Raw genomic sequence first — 21,424 nt, 5'->3', positions numbered from 1 at the left:
GAATCCTCGTCTCCGTCTGGATGTACAAGTCTCCTGGGTGTCACGAGTTACTACACTGCACGTGTGTCAGGATAAAACCCCCACGTCCTGTAACCATGAATTGAGAACAATACAAATTCGACATTGTAGTAAATGTAGTGGCCTCTTGTGGCTGCAGAGAATCACGTGGCCATGTTATATTAAACACATTTATAATTAGCCATGATTGTTAATTTTCGATTTAAAGCTTTCGTGACTGCAAGGATTCATATTGGTTCTTTCGGTAAAGTCACGTAGAAGGGATATAATAAAAATAAAACAAAATCTCACAACGTTTCGGCCACAAAGCAAGCAGCCGTCCTCACGTCGTGAGAATTATTTTATTGTTTTATTTTTATTATTGTATTATTTCCCTTCTACGTGACTTTACCGAAATAACCAAGAAGATGATTGTTAATGTTTTAAAACGCATGTTGTGCTGAATGTAGCGGCATCTTGTGGCTGCAGGGATCACGTGAATCCCGGTGCAAATAACACGGCACGTTAAATTCCATTCTCAATCCACCAATGGATAAAGGCCTCTCTCCACGCCATGGTGGTCATGGGTGCTTTTTGACCATACTTCACCACGATGGTCAGTACAGGTTGGTGATGGGCAGGTGGCATTCAGCATCTGGTTCAGGTAACACTCGCCACTGATGTCACTTAGACACTCACTGAATATACCATACCCCCTGATAAGGTGTTCTCAAACATCTGTATTCTGCCAGGAGGGGACAATGATTGCGGTGTAATTAATTACTGATTGCTGTGTAATCGAAGAAGTCACACTCTGCAGTCATTACGTTATTTCATTTGTTTATTTTATTGTGCAACAAGTCATTTCAAATCAAAAACAGCTCAATCTCTTAAACACATTAAAATGTAACAGTCGAAATATTCCACATGTAACAAGCACAGCCAAAGCAGTGTTAATGTACAAAATAGTACAGAGCAGGGCATTATACATTTATAAAATTAACGGTTCAAAACACTAAAAATATACCTTAAGAAATAGAATTTTAAACAACATCATTGCTGTATATATTAGTCCTTATTCCACAAAATATTTTACATTAAATATGACTGGCTCATATCAATACAGTACTTAACAGTAGTTTCACATATAACCAGAGTGAAAACAGAAACAAAATATATCGGTAAACATCACATTTATAAAATTGCAGATCTTGGTTGAAGTTTTGACTTGGCATTGCACATCACACAGTAACAACCCCAAATATAGTTCACACCAAATGCAAGGAGCCACCATATGAAAGGAGGTAAGTTAAAACATCATATTGGTATCTGGATTGACACTTGCCGATATAAAAATTGTCCAAAATATGTGCGCAATTGTTTTTGGACTGTCGGTATAACACCATGGACATGGGTCTGTTTCACCACTTTAGGCCCAGATGGTGATGGGCTAAAATTATATTAATTTGATGCAGTGTTTATGTTTATATTACATACAAATTGAGGGGTAAACTGTGAAAAAAACCCTGATAACTGACAAAAGATCATTGTCCAAGCAGTAGGGCATTGCTGACTGTAGCCAGATTAGGCAGATGAAACAAGTAAATTATTAAGTTCATTGTGAGGCCATCTGTAGGGAGATTACATGGATTGTCATGTATTTCAATAACACCAGCTCGGGGTTGTATTAAAACGCTAATGTTGACCAGGGCACCTCCCCCAGTTGAATCGTTCATCATCACATGGAAATCCACAAAGGCATCTGCACACGTAGCCATTTATTGTTACAATAAAATTGACTTATCAATGCGACTAAAGTCCACAATGAACTCCGCTAGCCACAGGGCATGGGCAGAGTTTTCTCAAAATGAACTCAAAGTTTTGCACAGATGGATGCATTATTCTTGCTCTACTACCGTCTACTCGGCCCCTTGCAGCTCGGTAAAGTTTTACAAATGTGATAGTCCACCTCTCGATTCCAAAAATGCTGGATCCAATTTGTTGTTGTTAATGGATCTGTACAAATTTAATATTGGCACACTGCATATATATTTTCAGACATCAAAAGATTGATCCGTCACCTCTGGATACGCTGTCTCAGTGGCTACTGCTTTGACCACGAGGCTATCAGGCAGGCAAATGCTTTGTGCATTTGCAAGGAAATATAATAATTCATTCTCTTTCCTAGTGGTGATGTTTAAATCAAAAGCTATTAGCTTTTGATTGATGTCAGGTAACGATATACTCGTGCAATAGAGTGGTGGCTCTTGCAAGAAATCATTACGTTAGAGCTATGAGCAACACAATGCAATTATAGAGATTAATAATGCCACATACAAGGCTGCTGAAGTTGCACAACTGTGGGCATTTAGTTCACTGAGCAATTCTGGGCCATCGAAGCAAAACCCAATCTGGCTCTCCGCATCAAGCAACAATTCAATAAAGTATCGATCACCTAGGATATGAAGGACGAGTATTGACTGTCAAGTAAAATATAGGCTATAATAAGGACCTACAAATGTAAATTCCTCAACCATTAAGTGTAACGAACTGGGTAGCACGACACATTTCTTTAAAAATACCGACAGTCCATTTGCCATTACAATTACTTTTAAAGCAATTCGTCTCTTGGAAGGGTGCATAGATACTTTGGATAAAGCCGTGTCATTGAAAGATACTCAGATTAAACATTGTGCCAAATCAATTCCGATAGATTGCTTCAAGCAATGACTGTCAAAACTGACTGATTTTGTTGATAAAATCAATAAGACACTGTGAATACTGATTACTTTGAGTTACAGTTAAGTCACTTGTCTCAGAAATTGCACGGCGAACACATTACACTATGGTCACTATCTCGTCCGCCTTTCTTTTGACCTTGCATACAATAAGCTACGGCATTAAGAGAGCCAAGGTTTTAGAATGAGTGGCACTGCAATTGTCTCGATAGGCAACCAGGTAATGTAGTAAAGATCTATTATCTTTTGATTATTGGTGTAGATAACCATGTGACAGTAGTGCTTCCATGCTCATCAATAACATGTTCACATGTTAAGCATAATAAAAAAGGACGGCTCAAATGTCAGTTGTAATGTTGTGTAGGTTTTCACGGTTGTGCCGGAGAGCTCTCCAATTCACTGCGTTTTTGGTACGACGACAAAAGCACACTCAGACAGCTCAATTGTCAGATGGTCAAACATACTGCAGTGGAGAAATATTGTCAAGGGCACCGCAACATACACAGCATTATTTATTATTAAGCCCACTAAAATGTTCACCCCAAATACAACTAATCCCACATGCGCACGCATTCATCCTTTGGCTGACGATCAGCAAATGAACCTGATCGCACGCTTGAAAAATGCAGAATTGGTGTGATACAATGACTGGGTGGGGTGTGACCAAAGATATCTCGGCGCTAATAATAAGCTCAGTGCACCCGCATGGAAATGTGAACATTGCGTACCAAATGAGACCGGTAGATAGCAGCAGTGCTTCAGACTGGTGCTCCAGCGTAAGCATGCAGTGTATCAATCACTGTGCACAAAGTTGAACTATAATTACCCTTTAGTCACGCGGAATTTCCCCCACAATACCCTGCACGCCCAATAGAGGGCGTGCAAGTGTACGTGTTTATCCACCAGACTTGACATGTTATGAGTGACATTTTTAAATATTTGTTATTTTACCGGGTAAGGCCGACTGAGATATACAGTTCTTTTTCAGCAGCGACCTGGCTCTGCGAAGTGGTTCATCACGTGGAAATGTAATGCAGTCAAATAATCTTAAATGCGTATTGCTAAATGTGGGAGGGAAAAACCGGAGGAACAAGAGAAAAATCCAAGTTGCCACGGGGAGAACACGCAAACTCCAAATATATAGGTGCCAGGGTCGGGATCGAATCCACGAGCTCTTGCATACCAGGCGAGGTAGTTAACATTTCGCTACCATGGCGCCCCATAACGTGTTGTTGCAGTAACGCAGTGGTATGTTTGTTGAACTTCTTTCACACCGTACGTAGCCGACTGTGCTAATAGGTGTGACAAACGACTTGGGATAAAGCCGTGACATTGAAAGATACTCAAATTAAATGATAAGACGACTGCACAATATAATGAAAGTAACAGTAGTTAATTTCTGGCTTCTCAATTTCATTATATTTTCACTCTGTAGTGCCTCGATCGTGCAATGCGGCAGTTATACGTACCCGGTCCTCCATACCCATCACAATAAGTGCACCTGATCACATCAGATCTTAGAAGCAGGGTTTGAAGCTGGTTAGTAGTTGAATGGATGACAAACAGGGCAAGTTGTAGACATAGGAGTGCAAGGTGGACAGAATGTTCCGGCAGTATTGTGAGTTGCTCTCTCGTGCAAGTGAATCTTTCTCCTGGTACAATGATTTCCTCCCATATGCCAAACGCTTATTAATGCGGCTCTAAGTCAAACAATAAACAACGATGATAATGAAGTATTAAGTCACTCATTAAACACTCAAATGTCAATTAATGGAACTGGTCAAACATCCCAGTGCAGGACCCTCCTGAAAAAAGATTGGAGACTCAGTGAGCATTTTCTGGAAACATAAATGGTAAATATTTGGCATTTTTTAAATTGTATGCGACAGCCTAAAATGTTGTTAAACAGCCTTAAATCCTTTCCATCTGATGATAAACCTTGGCAGCAAGCGAGCTCCTCCCATAGTAATGGGGATATTTAGCTTTCTCCGGCTACAGCTGCAATCCAGTTGATGAATGCACTGATCCGTTGACAGCGGCCAAGCAGTGGTTAGTGCAATGCACTCCGATCCCAGGTGACACGAGTTCACTTGCTGGTCATGGCTAACAGCAGTTAAGAGTGATGTCTGAACTGATCCTGGGCACTCCCTCCACCAACCAGCATCTCAAAGTATAGCTAAACAACCCCCATGACCGAAAGGTTTGGAGGTCTTCATCGAGCAGTGGATTAATAAATGGCAGTATATATTATATTGCATTAAAATTGTTTCACAGGCTCGTACGATGGGCTTTTTAGAGACACATCCGTTTTGATATGCGGGCCAGTGTTCCACCCACACCATGAACATGGGCTAATGAAACAGCAGCCGGCTCAGGCCAATGGGAAATCCAGCCCTGGCAGATTATGCTCTCTTGGGTCACGCTTGAGCCCAGGTGGAATTATCATCTTGGCAAGCAGAGAAGGCTTTCACTGGACACTGTGCTTTCTGCTGGTCCTCTGAAGAGCTGGCAATCGATCATAGATAATCAAAGTCAGTCCCTAAGTCTTGACTGAAATTGACATTCACACTTTTGTTCCACGGATTCCTGCAGTTAGCCGCCATTCAATACACTAATTGTTAAATGTGCAAAGAAAAAGACTGCTTGCACAATCTGCCGAAATTTCCTAGCAACCATTATTATATTAGTGCCTTTCATAAACATCCAAGGGACACATTCTTTGGGTCTTTCGGTAAAGCCACGTAGATAGAAAACATAATCAAAATAATAACAATATCACGACGTTTCGATCACAACACAAGTGATCTTCTTCAGGTTAAAAAAGAGGGGGAAATCTGCCGAGGCAGGCTGTTTATAAGTGTTGATGGCAGCAACAGCCTGGGAATGACTGCATCGTGCCACGTGATGTAACGTTTACTTTAACGGTGGTGCAATGCCGTTCACCATGCCAGGCATATGTGTGCCAGTCACAACCAAGACTGTAGTCCACATGTGTACATTACAACTAAAGCAATAGCAAATAACACATAATTGAGTAATTATGGTCTAGTGTCCACTTAAAATGAATATTGACCCTCACCAGGGTAAAGGACATTCCATAACTGCACATCATTAAATGGCGATGTGTATCATGTTTGCGAGATTAAAAAGAAAACCTGCACTGCTCGATAAGACTATACGCAGTTTGGTGTAGAAAGTGGCTCATCATTAATGTCACATTGACAATTACGGAGGCTGCATAGCCCATCACAAGCTATCCTCGCCCGGTGATTGTCCGTACGGCATGCTACATTTAACTGATAAATTATTCAACCATTAGCTGGAGCAGTCTGCTGTGTCACCCAACCACTGCGGCTCATTTTGCTGCCTGACACACATCAGTCGAGGTGCCTCACATGATACTGTGCGTGTGCGCCGTGACCAGCGGCATCCACATCGAACATTACCAAATAATCTACGAACAAGTAACATTTAAGATTGACATCGTATGTAAAAACCTATTTAAGTGTTTAGATTTGACAGTTTTTCTAACAGAGATTTGTTTGTACGTTTAATTATTTTAGGGTTATAAAAAGCCCATCTGTCTATTTCCCTTTATAAAGCGTATATGCCGACTGCTCTTGAAATAACCTTGGTATTAGGTTGTATCTAAATGATATAAAAGACCAACGTGTATTGTATGTGTGATGTAAATTACCAGACGAGCGAGTAAGTTCGAGCACAAAGTCTGTGCCAACAAGCCTTTGATGACGCAGTGTATATATGTGCATATAGAGACACAATTTCAGGAGTATATAACAGCACAGAGTCAAAGGGCCAGATTCTGTTATTGACAAATGTAAATTTCCGTCAGTTTATGTCAAAATGTTCCGAGGTCTCTGTATCAATAGCTGGGCAAATCGATGAAGTATTGCAGACAATTTGTTAAGGTGGGAATCTGGCCCAAAGTGTTCCATGCTCAAGTGTGCGACGGGCGGCAGTGCTCATTGCTGTTGACGGTTTGCAGCCAGCGATGGATATTTCAACGACCCGAAAGTGGATCAGTTCATCCATGGGCTAACAATTTCTGACTTCCTACCAACTCGCATTATCAAGGTGCTATTCATTTTCATGACCTCACAGGGATTGTGAGGCTGTCACTCATGATCGGGATTTAAAGTCGCGTCGTGATTAAAAGCTTGTCGCTCTCAGTGCCAAGTTTTAATTCTACAAATGTGCACTATTTATATACAAATTTAAGTCACGGCCAAACATTAAAAAGCCGGTATTTAAGACAAGTCAACATGTACGTCACTGCTTCTGGATAGTGTAAATCTACACAAATTGCCTTCATACAAAGTGATGAATGTAGTTTTCAGAATCACAGTCAACAAACCTGAATAGCTCACAACGGAGTGAATATGTAAACGATTTAACAAGAGCTGCATGAAAACATCACCTCTACAACTGATCATTCTAGTGATGTTGCTTGGATTTTTCCACAGTGATAGAGAGGCTTTGGGATGCATGGAGGGGTCTAAAGGCATGCCGGGAGAGAGTCTTGATGTCAGGCTGAGGACACGGCAGAGGTCGCAATCGGGTACCCGATACCCGTACCCTACCCGATACCCGGCTACCCGCACCCAGTCGGGTACGGGTACGGGTACCCGTTTGCGACCCTGGTGCGGCCGGGTACGGGTAGGCCGTGAGTCACTGGTGAGTAACTGTTTGTCACTCATTTCCCAACGTCTTGTCTCTTCTCACGATTCAAGTTCCTAGAATAAACCCACCCGCGCCTGCAACATGGCTTCATCCCAGAGGTCGCAATTGGGTACCCGTACCCGTACCCTACCCGATGCCCGGCCGGGTACGGGTAGCCGGGTAGCCGGGTATCGGGTAGGGTACGGGTACCCGTTTGCGACCCTGGTGCAGCCGGGAATGGGTACGGGTAAGGAATCAAAACCCGTTTGCGACCTCTGGGACACGGAAGTCATACGTAGACAGCCAGGGAGGCCACACATTGGCATGGGGAGACATGTGCAGGCTACCTAAGACGCTGTTAGACAAGTGAAGGCGTGGGGAGAGAAGCGGGCACACAAAGACATATAACCCGGGACAAAGGGGAGACACCGTGAAATGCTTAATTCCAATGTACACTCACCCACTGCCACATTGCTGATACAACACGGACAATGCTGTTGAACCCAGAACAATTAAAAAATAAGTGCAAACGTGCACCAGATAGTGAGTTGTATTTAAGTGCAATCACAGAGGAGTACAATTAGTTCGCCACTTTTTGTTCTAGCCACGAAGAACGCACAGGGTCTGCTGAGCGGTGCACACGAGCAAAACACGCATAGCAGCAATAATCGGCATCAGCTGAGCGTGCGCAGTGAAGCGGTGGCATTGCGGTTAACACACACCGCTACCACAGTCACAGTGACCAAGGTTTACTGTGGACCATATGTCCAACATCGGTGACAGTTGGTAGATGAATTTAGCCTGTGGCCTCTCTTTGGTTGAATTAGCTTGCAACCAGGTACCTGCTGCGTGGGTACGGTCAACTCCAGTGCTGGGGGAAATATTGGCGTTGGTCAAACCTAAACCAAATTATTTATTTATTTAACCAGGTAAGGCCCACCGAGCTATGTAGCTGGCCACAAATCACAGCTCAACGAAGTGGATTATCACGTGGATAGCAAACTTATAAACGTCTGTTTCTAAATGTGGGGAGGAAAGAAACTGGAGGAACCAGAGAAAAGTCCATGTGACCATGGGGAGAGACACGCAAACCCTAAATATACAGGCATCTGGGTCGGGATCGAATCCACGACCTCTTGCATACCAGGCGAGGTAGTTTGCATCTCGCCACCGTGGTACCGAGTTGTGCATTATGTTATCCGTAACAGGCGCTTCTTAATGGCACTTGCCCTGGCAGTGTGAACAGGAGATGGTTTCTACTTGTGCAATGCATATCATCCTATTGCCACTTCCACACAATCTGTTTTAATAACAATAATAATAAAAAAATACCCCTTGTAATTGTAAAATGTATTTACAGATGAATTTACAGAGTGTTTACAATTGCAAATGGCTGTCCGTAGTGCACAGCAAAGCTGGTTTGCTCTACAGCGGTTGTGCTATGAAGATTCAGTCAATGTGCATCAGTATTCTTAGGTTTTTTCGGTAAAGTCACGTAAGAATAAGAATATGAATCCTTGCAGTCACGAAAGCTTCAAATCTAGAATTAATGTGCATCAGTGCATGTTTAGTCTGTGTGCAGAGGCAAGTTTAAACAAGCGGTTTTGTTATAGTGGTTTTAAGGCATTGCATGTGTATCCAGGCTCTTTAAGATACACACACGAACTCAATGCAATAACACTGGTCAACAAAAAAACATTTTTTTTTGGCCTGGACTTTTGCAGCTGTTTTAGACTAATTTCAGGGTGCTGATTCCAAATCTGATCTCAGATTTGCTCTATCACATCTCATTTTTATGCTATCGGCATACCCCATTTTCATTGATTTTACCCGAAATTAACTCTGCCACTTATGATTGCAAGTTGTTGCGAGTCAGTGACTGATTTAGTGTTAATATATGGTGCTGTATTTATAGGATAGTGTGTTTATAATATCATTTTATGTAGATATCCACATTTTATATTTTTCTTCTGCAGTTTTTATTGAAAATGCAATATTTGATATCTCAAAAACCTGATGTGATAGACAAAAACTGATGCCAGATTTGGAATCAGCATCCCAAAATTACCTTAAAACTGTTAAAATACCTTATGCCAGAAAAAGTGTGTTGACCAGTGTAATTGCTGATTTAGCAGTCGATGGTGTAACATATCTCCATAGCATGGACGTTCTGATCTAAGCGGAAGCATAAAACTACATAACATCACCTCCACGATAGCATGCTACACTTATTCAAAACATGTTTTACCATTCAAGCTTTCCATTTTCGTGCTCACGGGCACCCTCTGGGAGGGACCGAGCATGACTTCACAATCGCTCGTCGTTCTGAAATTCCAGTGGCTTTAGCGGTGGCATGCCGAGTTTAGTAGTGCCATTTATTTATCGAGAAATCCCCGTTAAGTGCCATGCATCAAGATTACCAAATAAGAGGCGACATTTTTTCTATCGTTGGCAGGCTCAGTTCATTGGCTCCTAAACCGATCATACTGGATTAAGTCATTAAAGTTAATCGATGAATATAAGTGGCTCTTAGCCAAAAGGGTCTTATCCACTTGGCCAAAGTGTGTTGTGTACTTTGACCTCCTATTGGATGTAACTATCTGCTTCTGTAAATTACATCATTGTTATGAAAGCAAATAAGTAAATTGCTTGAATGGGTACCTAAAATGAAATAGCGTTTCATCCAAAAACCTCCAGGTATTCCTGATAGTTGCTGCCCAGAATCATTTGTTTAAATAGGAAAACCAATGATGGGCTCTGACTTCACCGAGGCTCATTGGTAACAGCGTGGGCTATAAAACGAATGCCATTGAGCACCCCTGGATGTTATCGCCATCTGCGAGCAATGTCTGCTCATTCTACCACGAGATAAAATAGATCCAATCCATGATGACACCTTAAAAACATTACAATCACTTCCCTGTTGGCTACATGTGGGACACATAACATGGTTGACAATTCATCCACAACATCAAGGCTTATAAAGCTATGTTAAGCCTGATTGACATATACAGTTTGCATCTGTCAACAAAAAAACCCCCTTAAAACTGAATGTATATACAGGATAAACATAATAACCCCTCGGGCAGAGAATGGACATTTCATTTAAAGTTAGTGTATTAGTTACAAGGCAGTTTAGTAATGAGCATAGTTGTAAACTATATTCAGCCTAGCAGCTTCGAAGCCACTGGCAACAGAGTCGTTGGCACGAAGAGCAGCGAGGTAAAATCGCTGCGGTGCACATTTGACCCTTGTTAGGGACGTTGCAACACAGCAGTGCACAAGTCTGCCTTCCTGAAACTTTGGGCTTCTCCATCGCAATGGCCCATTCTAAGCCCCGAAACCTCGTGCTTAAAAAGTGTAAACACCATCTTATTTCACTTGAGCCTATTTCATAAATAACTAACATACAAGTGATACAAAAATCATGCATATTTTAAAAGAAAGGAGGCTAAAACTACGGACTTAACCTTATACGCATGACCCAGACGTGGCAGGGTGGCTCAGAAGTCTAATGTCCATGTTACACTGGTCGTGCCAAACTCGACACTACGGAGATCTTAAACCTGGTCGCCACGTAACCATTTTTACAAACCTACAACAGAGTGATGATGATTATTTCAATTGGTCTCTGAAGTCACTCCCTGAATGAGCTAAGAGCGTTTTGTTTCAAAGCGTACTATTGTTTTACATGATACCAGCACAACAAAAGCATAGTAAAGCATAGTCTGGTGAATAGACCAATCAGTGATGACAATGACATCATTGTTTGATTGATGTCTCGCACCTAGCAATTCAATCAGTCCACTGGGAAATTACCCAACGCTTCTCTCGGCTTCTCAAGACACTGTCAACAAAGTTCAGAGTGAACCACTGGTTTCAATACACAGCAATTTAAGCTAGAATCTTTCTGTGTCGCTCTGTAAACTTTGCAGTGCGGACCAGTAATTAGGTTTTTAATCCACACCTTCACAGAACGTGACTTTGGTCATCTTGACCATCGTGTAAACACTGTAATAACACCGTTTCATTTGAGCACACTGCATCTATCGATTAATAGGCAACTATGAGAGATTGGCCCAAAGCACAGCTGAAAAAATAAAGAGTGCAAATCCAGTACTCCCGTAAGCTATGCCTATGGGCAAATATTCGACCGGGGTTTTCATCTCACAGACATGTCATCAATTCCACAATGCGACACATTGTGGAATGCACACATTGTGCTTATGCAGGGAGAATCAATAGATACAATATAAGAAACTTGTTCAAATATGTAAATAGAAACCTCAAAAGCTTTGTCATTAACACTGCCGTATTGCAGAAAAATATACGTTCAGGTCCAATATTTCTGGCAATCATCTTTCGTCAGTACGGCGAGAGAGTGGCAGTGACCAATTTAAACAATATGAACAAATTAATAAGCAATAAACAGGCAAGAGTAAAAATAACTTAACATTCTAGTCCATCGACCGATGGGTCTTGAGGACCAATGTCATGCCACAGTGGATGCTTTAGTGGCCACGCTCAAGGCCGCTTCGACTCTCATGCTCTCATCAGTCGGCCCCGTTGAAGAAATGCTGAGCATACAACTTAACGAGCGAGCGATAAAATAAATTATTTGGTGATATATCGCATTGGCGGTGGTGCACAAGCACAAACAACGAAAAAACTCAACACGTTTGTCGCCTTAAAAGGAGATGTACGAGGTGACATTTCGGGCAATGGCGCTTCTTCACATCACCTGACGTGCTATATTCTTCCTCTTTGGGCAGTGCTAACGATGCGTGTGCGGCAGTGGTGAATTCTTTATACACGATGAGAGGTATAAGGCAGCGAAACGACGAGGCTTCCTTTTTGTCCGTGCCGAGTACACAACCGTCAATGCAGTCCCTTCGTTCGTATGCACGAGTGAGTATGTTTGCACATAGTAACTATAAGATGCATTCTTGTTCATGTTTTTGTTTTTTGTTTGTTGCGGTTGCACCCGATTCAAGAGCCGAATGGCTCACAGGGCTATACCTAATACATGAAACTTGATGCCCCTGTGTGCCGTTTCCCTTCCATTGTAATAAAGATTAATTGAGTGGAACATTAAACAATTATATCGTCCATTATTCGAGCTTTACACATGTAAAAATAACCCACCACAACTATTCCCTTTACAAGAACGGGCCCTGGGTGGCACGCTAAACGAAGCTTCTCACACTCACAAGACCAGGTCTGAGGACAACCAGAGCATGAGCAGAGGCTGCACGGCGGCGATGGCCACGGTGAGGTACATGCGCAGGCGGCCCGCGGAGACGCTCTGCGCCCTGCCCGTCACGTCCATGTCCGGTAGGATCTTCAGCCTCATCGTCTGGATCTGCGCGGCATTGGCAAAACAACGGGGAATCACAAGGTGGACCGTGACTGGCAGTGGGACGCTAAAATGATTGCGGCGCACGTGCAGCATGGAGGAGAGCAGGTCACCACCAAGTCAGACATTTGATCAGGTACCCAGAGGTCGCGTACATGACCAAATCAGAGCGTAAGACCAAACCATCAGGAATGCACTTGATAGCAGATGGAACACTTTGGCGATAAAACATTTACCTGCCAACTGGAAAGCATTTCATCATCGAATCCATTACTTGTCTAGTTTTGTAAGGAATGTGTGACGTTTAAAAACGTCATGCGGAGTGTGTAACTTGACCTATAAGAGATTGCCATTGTGCTGTGCGCTGGCTGTCAAGGTCAAACATTGGGAATTATAATTCTGAAAAAAAACACATGTTCTGTGGAGGCTGGGTATTAACTTAAATGCAACATAAGCATTTTCAGTGGCCACATCTACTGTACGTACGCTTGAAGCAATACAGGCAGTCGCACTGTGTGACAGGCCACCTAGCAAGCAGCGCCACGTATATCTGTGGATATCAGCGACAGACGAATGACACACCCGAAGAGAGTGAACAACGATATGCTTTGTGCTTTGAGTGCAATCGCTACCGGATGCGTAATTACCATGAACAAAAGAAATGCACAGGAATTCCATGAGAGGGCCACGTAGTAGCCACAACGTCCAAGCAGCAGGCCAGCCAGCACGCTAAGCACAATCCTGGTACACACACACACCACCCACCACGACACGCAATTTAACACAAGACGCCCAAACGTATTAACAGCACTATCATCAGTATCATCACACACACACACGTAACACTAGGAATGAAGACATACAAACAATTGAATGAAATGCATTATCTGCAGTGTTATGTCCATGATTGTCAGTAACCAACAAGTATAATCAAATTTCGATTTAAAGCTTTCGTGACTGCAGGGATTCATCTTCTTGGTTCTTTCGGTAAAGTCTTCACCTGAGGACGGCTGCTTGTGTTGTGGCCGAAACGTCGTGAGAATTGTATTTAATTATGTTTAATTTTTATTATTTTATTATTTCCCTTCTACGTGACTTTACCGAAAGAACCAAGAAGATGCCTCACACTTGTTTGAGCATCTGTAAAAGAGAGCTTTACGGCTCATCGGATTCCTTTCTAAACAAATAAATATTCTCATTCCGAGCAGACAAGCACACTTCGTCTTTAATTTCACATTTCAATGAACACGGACAGCGTAATCTTAAAAGTGCGTTGAGAGGATTCGCATTCAACGTGAGCATCACTGGAGAACGTAAGTGGCCGGGTGAACTGATGGTCAGAGCACGGAGAGCCGGCACACCGCCGATTTCCTCGGCTGGAATGTCCCAGAGTCGGTGCGTGCCACAATGCCCTCCCCTAGTTTGGCATAAGCACTTCTTTATATCTGCATTTCATCCAAACATCAAACGGTCCTCAAGAGACCCCCCTTTTCCAGCTTGTCTTCTTTGGCAAAAAGCTCATCGTTATAGCAAGTGGAAGGAGGGCAGAATTTATTTAGCTAAACATGTGGTCCACTCAGACAGGAATATTGACACTTTTGAAATGAACAAAAAGCCTAATATTTATCAAAAACATTTCTAAATAAAAAATACTTACAAATCACGAGTGCACTGGCCTCAGCCCAGTTTGGACATTTCTTACGTGAACAACCATATCTATAAATCTTGACTTAAAGCTTTCGTGACTGTTGTTTTGTAAACCCTCTGATAGAAACACAATCTTACACATGTACACAATACTCCAGGCTTCCCAGGATAAGCACAGTACCCAAAACTACAGTATAACAACTTTGAGAGGGTATTGTGGGTGGACCTTCAGAGTGGGTGGAAACCTGGAATGCACTTGGCACGTCAGATCTAAATCAGCTTCTCTGAAATGAACACAATTTACATTTTTGTGCACTTTTTTGTTACACAAAAAGACCCAAATGTGTACAAGGGCATTCTCCTGACAGCCCACACGGCCCCCTCCTCCACACCTCTTTTCAGACATGCATCCACGCATCTTGGTCAGGCCCAGTGACACAAGACTTATACATCCCGCACCTCCGATTAGCTACGTATAGTGCGAAAGAAGTTCAACACAGATCTCATACATCTTTGGCCTCTTGAATGCAACTTGCCGTAACTTTATCGCTTGAGCACTAAAATAATCCTTTGTTGGCTATCACTAAACCACAATTGATGCTTTTCTAAATTGTATGCACTGCTCATAAATTATGTACATTGGATGATTGGAATTGATTGGAAGGAGCATGGTTTTTCATCACGCTAGGATGTCTATATCACGGCTACAGTGGTATACCCTGGGTCGATTGTTGAGCCTTATGGAACATATTCTTTCACTGCATAAGGTCCACCTTCCTCTCATAACCCCCTGCACCTCCACCCACCCCGGTTTGACTGCCACACAATGAACATCTCTACAGCAGGGTGCAGAGAGCACTGCAGAGCCACGCTCACTCCACTCGAGGCATCAAGAAGGGATCTCAGAAAGTAGTTTTAATACATCACAATCTGCAGGCCCTTCTCTACAACGGGGTTAACATGCGGCTCTGTGAAAGTTCCACGTTGACACATCTCAAGACATGTATGTTGAACGTCTTTCACACCGTACGTAGCCAACCGCGCTGATCAGAGATGCAAGGGAAGTACAACAAACTAAACACAAAAAGCAGTTTTAAAGAAATTAGTTTTCAATCTAGATTTACAGGTGCATAGCTCCAGTGGCTTCCGAATAGACATCGGAAGGAAGAGCGTTCCAGACGGCCACAGAAGCGCATCTGAAAGCGTGCGATGCGGTGAGGGGTCTTTATTTTTCGATTTAAAGCTTTCGTGACTGCAGGGATTCATCTTCTTGGTTCTTTCGGTAAAGTCACGTAGAAGGGAAATAATAAAATAATAATATTTAATTATTTAATTATTTTATTATTTCCCTTCTACGTGACTTTACCGACAGAACCAAGAAGATGAGGGGTCTTTGTTCAATGGCCAGTTAAAAGCCGCTGCCGCGAGGATGACCGGAGTTTCGTGTGGTGGTTTCGCTCCTTGGTTTTTGCGCTCCTTGACGTGACACCGATAGCATGCAATCGGAATAACGTTAGGAAAGGAGACCGTCGCGAGAAAAAAAGTGTCGAGAACAACGGAGGCGTGTTAGTTAACCCTGCCGAGAAGTGCTACTCACCCGACGTACTTGTAGCCCGCGTACGCCACGATCTCAGGGATGTCCATGGGCACGCGCAGAGCGGCCAGGTAGAGCCCCAGGGTGACGAGAAGCACCTCCACCAAGAGCCACGTCAAAGCCATGTTGGTGCGCGTCCAAAGTACGTCGGGGCAAAACCTGCACACGTTTGCAGCGCACAGCGGAGGAGGGTGGCGCGCGTGTGCGACGGTGCGTCGATTTAGGGGGTTCCAAATCGATTCTAAAGCACTGGGTAACTACATCGAATCACATTTGTGGACATTGATTATGTAATGTTTGTGCAATATCGTTTTTTTTTCATTTTAATTAAGGATAAAGGGGGAAAGTTAACCAAGACAGAATATACAAATCATACAGTCTAAATGAGTCAGACGTCTCTAACAAGACAGAGTATATACAGGGCATGAGGATGCTTTCTTCCAGATATTTTGACACGTAAAGTTGAGCTATCTACCTCTGCGACACTTGCCGGCAGTTATAGTTCACATACCACATCTGAACAAGTCTTGCGGAAGTCCCACTGCACGGCGATGTCAAAATGCTTTTGTGTAAAAAAAAGTCAAAAGCAGGCAAGCCCCAGTGCACCGTGGGGGGATTTCTCGTGCCATTTACGGCATTGAGAGTGCAGCAGTGGCGCAGTGATCCATTGCATTGCACTGCGAACCCCCCGAAACATGGGTTTGATACCCGGCCGTGGCTAACATCAGCGGCGAGCGATGATCTGAACCGGTTATAGGCCCCGCCCCCTCCACTTTAGCCACCGACACGAACCCACATGACCAACGCAGTATGGGGACGCCTTCATCCAGCAGTAGACGGACAAAGGGCCGTACATTTAATAACATTAATTGCCCTCTTGCTGTCAGCCTCGCACGAATGACACAAAGGGCATCCTGCAAAGCTCCCGGGGACAGCTGTCGTTTTTTCTTCTTCTTCTTCTTAATTTTGGGTCCTGCTTTTATAGGTCATATTTAATAGGTGTAATAAATTCACAACAGCTTCTGGGCACAAACAGGAGTGGACATTGCCACCCTCATATGTCAATTGTCTTTGCCTGGCACGTTCATTTAACTCAATAGCTTTGCTGATATTTGCCAATGTTTCCCACGTAACAAAAAAGTTGCTTACAATAAAGTGACACTGACCTTGATCATTGGATCCAGAGTTAAGCCTGGTTCGTACTCGCAAGGGTGACTGCCCGAGAGTGACAGGTGTTATAGGCTGGGGCTGTAAGATTGCCAGAAAATGGAAAAAGAGCAAAATACTTCCAAACCTCTTTCCGCAGAGGTTTGAGTTCTGTCTCCTCGTCTGTCTGAGTTTTTATCAAGGCAAGCCGGCTTCCTCCCACAAGCCAAACCACTCTTTGCTGGAATTGGCCAAACATTGCAATGCAAGGGTATAATTATTATTAATATCCAGCCAGACGGTGAGAGCAAATGTGTGAGTTGTTGGGTAGAAAATCTGATAATTGTTGTATTATTATTAAAAAAGAATAGGAAAAAAACTGGAAGCGTGAAAATGTCAAAGCAGTTTTAATTAATAAAATACGGATATTCAAAAAGTAAGAATTTAAAAGTACCCTAGATTCACAGGCGGGGCACGTGGTGGAAAAGCATTTATGGGCCTGGTAATAACAATAATATTACAGGTAGGAACAACAGTTCCACACTGCCCACCAGGGATTATTTGTCTGTCGTGCATAGCCCCTCCAAAACATGTACGCTCCCGGATTGGTTGAAGTGCGAGCTTTCTGTCGTCCACGAATGCGCTGTCCAACCAAGTTCCTACGTGCCCACTCCGAAGGAACGTGTTTCTAATTTCTGCTGAGATACGAATGCGTGAAATTGAGCAATATGAATTGAAGTGCCAATCCAACTTTAGAAAAACGAGGCTACTGCCTTTCTTAAAACAGTTCTTTACAGTATTGACAAGGCAGGGTTGGCGGCTGTAGGGTGGTGGCGCAGTGGTAGCACTTGTGCCTCGCAGCAATAAGTTGCCAGGGTTCGACTCCTGAATTATAGCATGAAACTCCCACGTGGCCTAACCCAGAAACAAACACGAATCGTTGGGTTTGGCTACGAAAACCTACGCCACGAGTTTTCTGCGCAGAGTTTGTATGTTCTACGCGAGTTTCCTCTGGGATCTCTGGTTTCCTCCCACGGTAAAAAAAAAACACAACCGTGCAAATTGTAACAAGCAATGGCCTGAAAACCCAGCGCTGAAAATTTACCTTCAAATTACTTAATTTGGATTAGACACAAACATTGCCAGTTACTGCGAACACTTGGCGGCACCCTTCTGAAAATGAGTCTTTAAACTCAGCGAGGCATTCCTGGGTGAACAAGTATCACAAATAACAACACTCACGGAAATAAAAAAAATAAAAACTAACCCACTTTTAAAAACGTGTGAAAAACCAAAAACAATCGGCCAGTGCCCGATGCGTTTGGCAGGCGTAGCCAACAGGCTTTAGCGTTCCCAGAATTCCAAACCATCCGTCATTAGCCATATAGGCCGCAGCTGACGATGTAGCTCTGTCGAATATCGCCGCAACACGCGTGGACTCAGCAGTGGACACCCGGGCAGATAGGTTAATGTGCCAGCAATCCTTATTCAATTTAGCAGCCACGCTCAAGAGAATCTGTCACTAATTAGAGCGGGAAGCCCATTAATTCAAATTAGGTTCTCCCGCTTGTTATTTTCAAATGTTTTTCAACCGATGGGGGGACAAAAAAGTGACGCTGCTAAATAGTAGCAAATGCTAATTTTCTAAGTGGGCTCTGAACAAAGCAATCCATTAGCACTGTATCACAAAAGGACACAAAGGTGTTCACAGGGCTCTTCAGCAAAGGCAAATTCATCTTCTTGGTTCTTTCGGTAAAGTCACGTAGAAGGGAAGTAATAAAATAATAAAAATAAAACATAATAAAATAATATTTTATTATGTTTTATTTTTATTATTATTTTATTATGTTTTATTTTTATTATTTTATTACTTCCCTTCGACGTGACTTTACCGAAAGAACCAAGAAGATGAATCCCTGCAGTCACGAAAGCTTTAAATCGAAATTCAAAGGCAAATTGTTTATCCAGCTTACTGCTACACTGTAATAATGTATAGCCCTTTATCAATCCTTGCGGATGAAGGGCCTTCCCATGCCGTGTTGGTTATGAGGTACGCTTGAAACATACTTCACCGTACCGGTCAGTGCAGCTTAGTCACATGCCACTGACGTCAGCTTGACCAGGAATCAAACTCAGGCTGCTGCTGGGTTCATAGCACACTGCGTGAGCCACCGCACCACGGCATGTACAGACTGCTATATACAATGGAAGCTGGATATAGGCTCACCTTATAAAGCAGTTTTGATATAAGCAACACTTTCTTGCATTACACTGGTGGAAGGCAATAGGGGAAACTTCTGATACATGACAAGTACACACCGGCACTTAGCGTTCTCGCAATATAACAAAGGCTCTAGATATTACAGAGCTTTTCAAACTAGCAGGGAAGACCCTCGCGGAGGGGCTGTCGGACTGAAGAATGCATGAAGCGAGGCGGCTGGCACACAGAGTAAAACGAATCGCAAGGAAAGGCGACAAGTATTCCGGACACCTCCGGCAAGCTCTGGCATGTGCAGAGCAGGGCGTACGCGATGCAGAGACGCGTACGTACGCGGCCAATTGAACACGGGGGGGGGGGGGGGGCTTATCACGTTGCCGGTGCCTGCCAAGGAATTCCGATTTTATAAAAAAAAAAATTGGGGGCGGTGGGGGGGAGACGTGGCTGCAAATCGCTCGTTTTTCTGCAAGAACAGCCGTTTTTGTGGATGGATTATTCCGCTTGGGGCTGTAAGTAAAACACGAGCAATTTGTTTCCCCTCGCCCCGCGCCATCCTTCCCCCCGCACCCCCTTTTGCACCCCCCGCAGCCCCGGCTCCTCATTAATAAAACACTTGGGGCGAGGTAGGGGGGGCAAGGAGGAGGGATGGCAGAGTGGGGAAACGCGGACACTGCACCCCGCCCCCCCCAAACCCAATTCCCCCCTTGCTCTTTGACCGGAGCGACTGCTGACGGTGGCGTTGCGATCGTACCTGTCCTGCGTGCCGTAGACGAGGCCCGCTTCCAGGACGTAGGTCAGAAAGGCCATGGCTGTCAAGGAGGCATTATTAATAAACAATCAGCTTGGCGGATGCACGACCAATGAGTCGTATATCAAAGTACAGTTTCGCGGTAACCTCGTCCCCCGCCTCCTCAAGACGTTACAACTCAACACTGCCGCTCGAGGTGTAGTCTTGGCTGAGGAACTACCGTGAAACACACACACACCAGGCTCGTACATTTTCTGAACAAAGGGGCGCATTCATTGAACTTGATTAATCATGTGCAGTATACACGAGGCATACGGCCATGTATATAAAAAAAAATTGGAGACCAGTTGAGGCGTTTCAGTTGCAAGAAAGGTCAATATCAAAACGCAGAACTTTTCTTCATGTGATGTACAGCTGTATTTTTTTAAAGCTTTGCTTGGAAAAAATCTAGAGTTAAACGAAATAACACGTCATCTGAGGATAACTCTCAAAAAAACACATTTTGAGCACGATCGTTTTTTTCCCACTCATAAAGGCAATTTTATATTAAACCAAAATTTTGCTTAAAGAATGCCTACTGCATTCACCATACTGCTTGTTAGATGCGACGCAATTTCATCAGAATGCCCAGTGACAAAGTCATAGGCCCCTGGAGATAAAGTACTCCAATGCGAGACATGTGCTTAGATTAAAATATCAATAAAAGATATAATAAAAACGACCACTTCATTCCATTGCAGAATTCATAACAGTATGAATACATGCAATGCCTTACCACGATTCATTAAAGCTCCCGTGGCATTCGAGTGCAAGTCACTCATAATAACATTCACATTATCAGCGTATGGCAAAATCCACCTTGAAAAAGTCACAAACGCATCACGTCAGGTCAAAACACAGGCCGACAGAAAGTCGTTGACCACACCGACTTTGACAAACTTTTGTGGAATAAAAGGCAAACAATATCTCAGTTGAGTCTTTCGTTTATCAAAATGCACTTTTTTTTTAAATGTCCAAAAATTTAACGGACAAAATTTGTGCCGAACAGTTGACCCTACATCAGACAAACGTTGGTCTATTGCACCGTTTTGTAATTAATTATACACATTTGGTGCAAAAATAGTGGACATATCCACAATATTCATCCATATCCATCACCGTCTTTATTATCATTTTCTTCACCTCCATCATTACCACATTTCACTGTAGATATCAGATTGACTTTTGAACCTGTCCACATGACGTTTTCCTCCGATCCACACTCGCTGATAAGAGGAATGCAGATCCAAAGGTAACGTGA

At 43.2% G+C, this 21,424-nt stretch overlaps 1 protein-coding gene across 2 annotated transcripts in view; it reads right to left on the bottom strand.

The window, feature by feature from the left end:
* Positions 1-825: 825 nt before the first annotated feature.
* Positions 826-21,424, bottom strand: part of LOC133341285 (protein YIF1B-like) — a 33,888-nt gene continuing 13,289 nt past the window's right edge. For both annotated transcript variants that reach the window (XM_061549795.1, XM_061549796.1), the window contains exons 5-8: positions 20,128-20,185; positions 16,016-16,171; positions 13,419-13,512; positions 826-12,777 (exon numbers count right to left, since the gene is read on the bottom strand). In XM_061549795.1, the coding sequence (XP_061405779.1) occupies positions 12,622-12,777; positions 13,419-13,512; positions 16,016-16,171; positions 20,128-20,185 (464 nt within the window). In that variant the 3' untranslated portion in view covers positions 826-12,621. The remainder of the gene's footprint in view (positions 12,778-13,418; positions 13,513-16,015; positions 16,172-20,127; positions 20,186-21,424) is intronic.

The sequence above is a fragment of the Lethenteron reissneri genome, chromosome 11 (assembly GCF_015708825.2).
Source record: "Lethenteron reissneri isolate LAM-NWPU_2019-01 chromosome 11, ASM1570882v1, whole genome shotgun sequence".
Taxonomy (NCBI): Eukaryota; Metazoa; Chordata; class Hyperoartia; order Petromyzontiformes; family Petromyzontidae; genus Lethenteron; species Lethenteron reissneri.
Note: the sequence above shows the minus strand (reverse complement) of the source record. Positions and strands in the feature narration are given on the sequence as shown.